We start from the raw sequence: 586 nt of genomic DNA on the forward strand, positions 1-586 counted from the left end.
CGGACCTGTTCATCCTGCTGGAAACGTCAATGTCGTTCATGAAGCACTCAATGTTGAGAGGCAGGTCTGAAGAGTTGGCGCTCATGAGCTTTTTGAGCTTCTCGCACTCCTGATGCAGACAGAGCACAGCCCTGGGGTTGTCTCGCACGTGCAGCTTGTACTTCACTTTGAACTCCTCGCAGAAATAATTCACCAAGGCCTCGTCAAAATTACGCCCGCCCAGATTGGGGTCAAACGCTGTGGCGAGGACCTGGAGACCAAGCACGGCACCGACGGAGCTCAGTGAGAAAAAGGCTCAGGGTGAGAATTGAGAGGAGACAAGAAAAAAAATTGGAAGGCGACTAACCTTGAGTTTGCCTTTGTTGAAAGACGTGATTGCAACTTGGTAAGATGAATGTCCCATGTCCACAAACACAACATTGCGAGCTTTCTCCTCTGGAGTGGGAAGGTCCTGTTTGTAGATTCCATAGGCTAATGCCACTGTCAAATTGAAATGGAATTGGTTTTGAACCTTTATGCATTCTTAAATACTGTAGAATTATCAAATTTTATGTGCCTGCCTTTAGATATGATTATATTACAAACA

The 586-nt window shown here is 45.9% G+C and overlaps 1 protein-coding gene across 1 annotated transcript; it reads right to left on the minus strand.

Annotated features, from left to right (window-relative positions):
• Positions 1-4: 4 nt before the first annotated feature.
• Positions 5-509, minus strand: LOC109508775 (heat shock 70 kDa protein 4L-like; the record flags this gene model as incomplete). Its single annotated transcript, XM_019858745.1, has 2 exons — positions 347-509; positions 5-250 (listed from the first exon to the last, which is right to left on the minus strand). Coding segments are annotated over exons 1-2 (303 nt in total), but the record flags the coding sequence as incomplete, so codon positions are not given.
• Between the last annotated feature and the right edge of the window lie 77 nt (positions 510-586).

This window comes from Hippocampus comes, unplaced genomic scaffold (assembly GCF_001891065.2).
Source record: "Hippocampus comes isolate QL1 unplaced genomic scaffold, H_comes_QL1_v1.1 C16603720, whole genome shotgun sequence".
Lineage (NCBI taxonomy): Eukaryota > Metazoa > Chordata > Actinopteri > Syngnathiformes > Syngnathidae > Hippocampus > Hippocampus comes.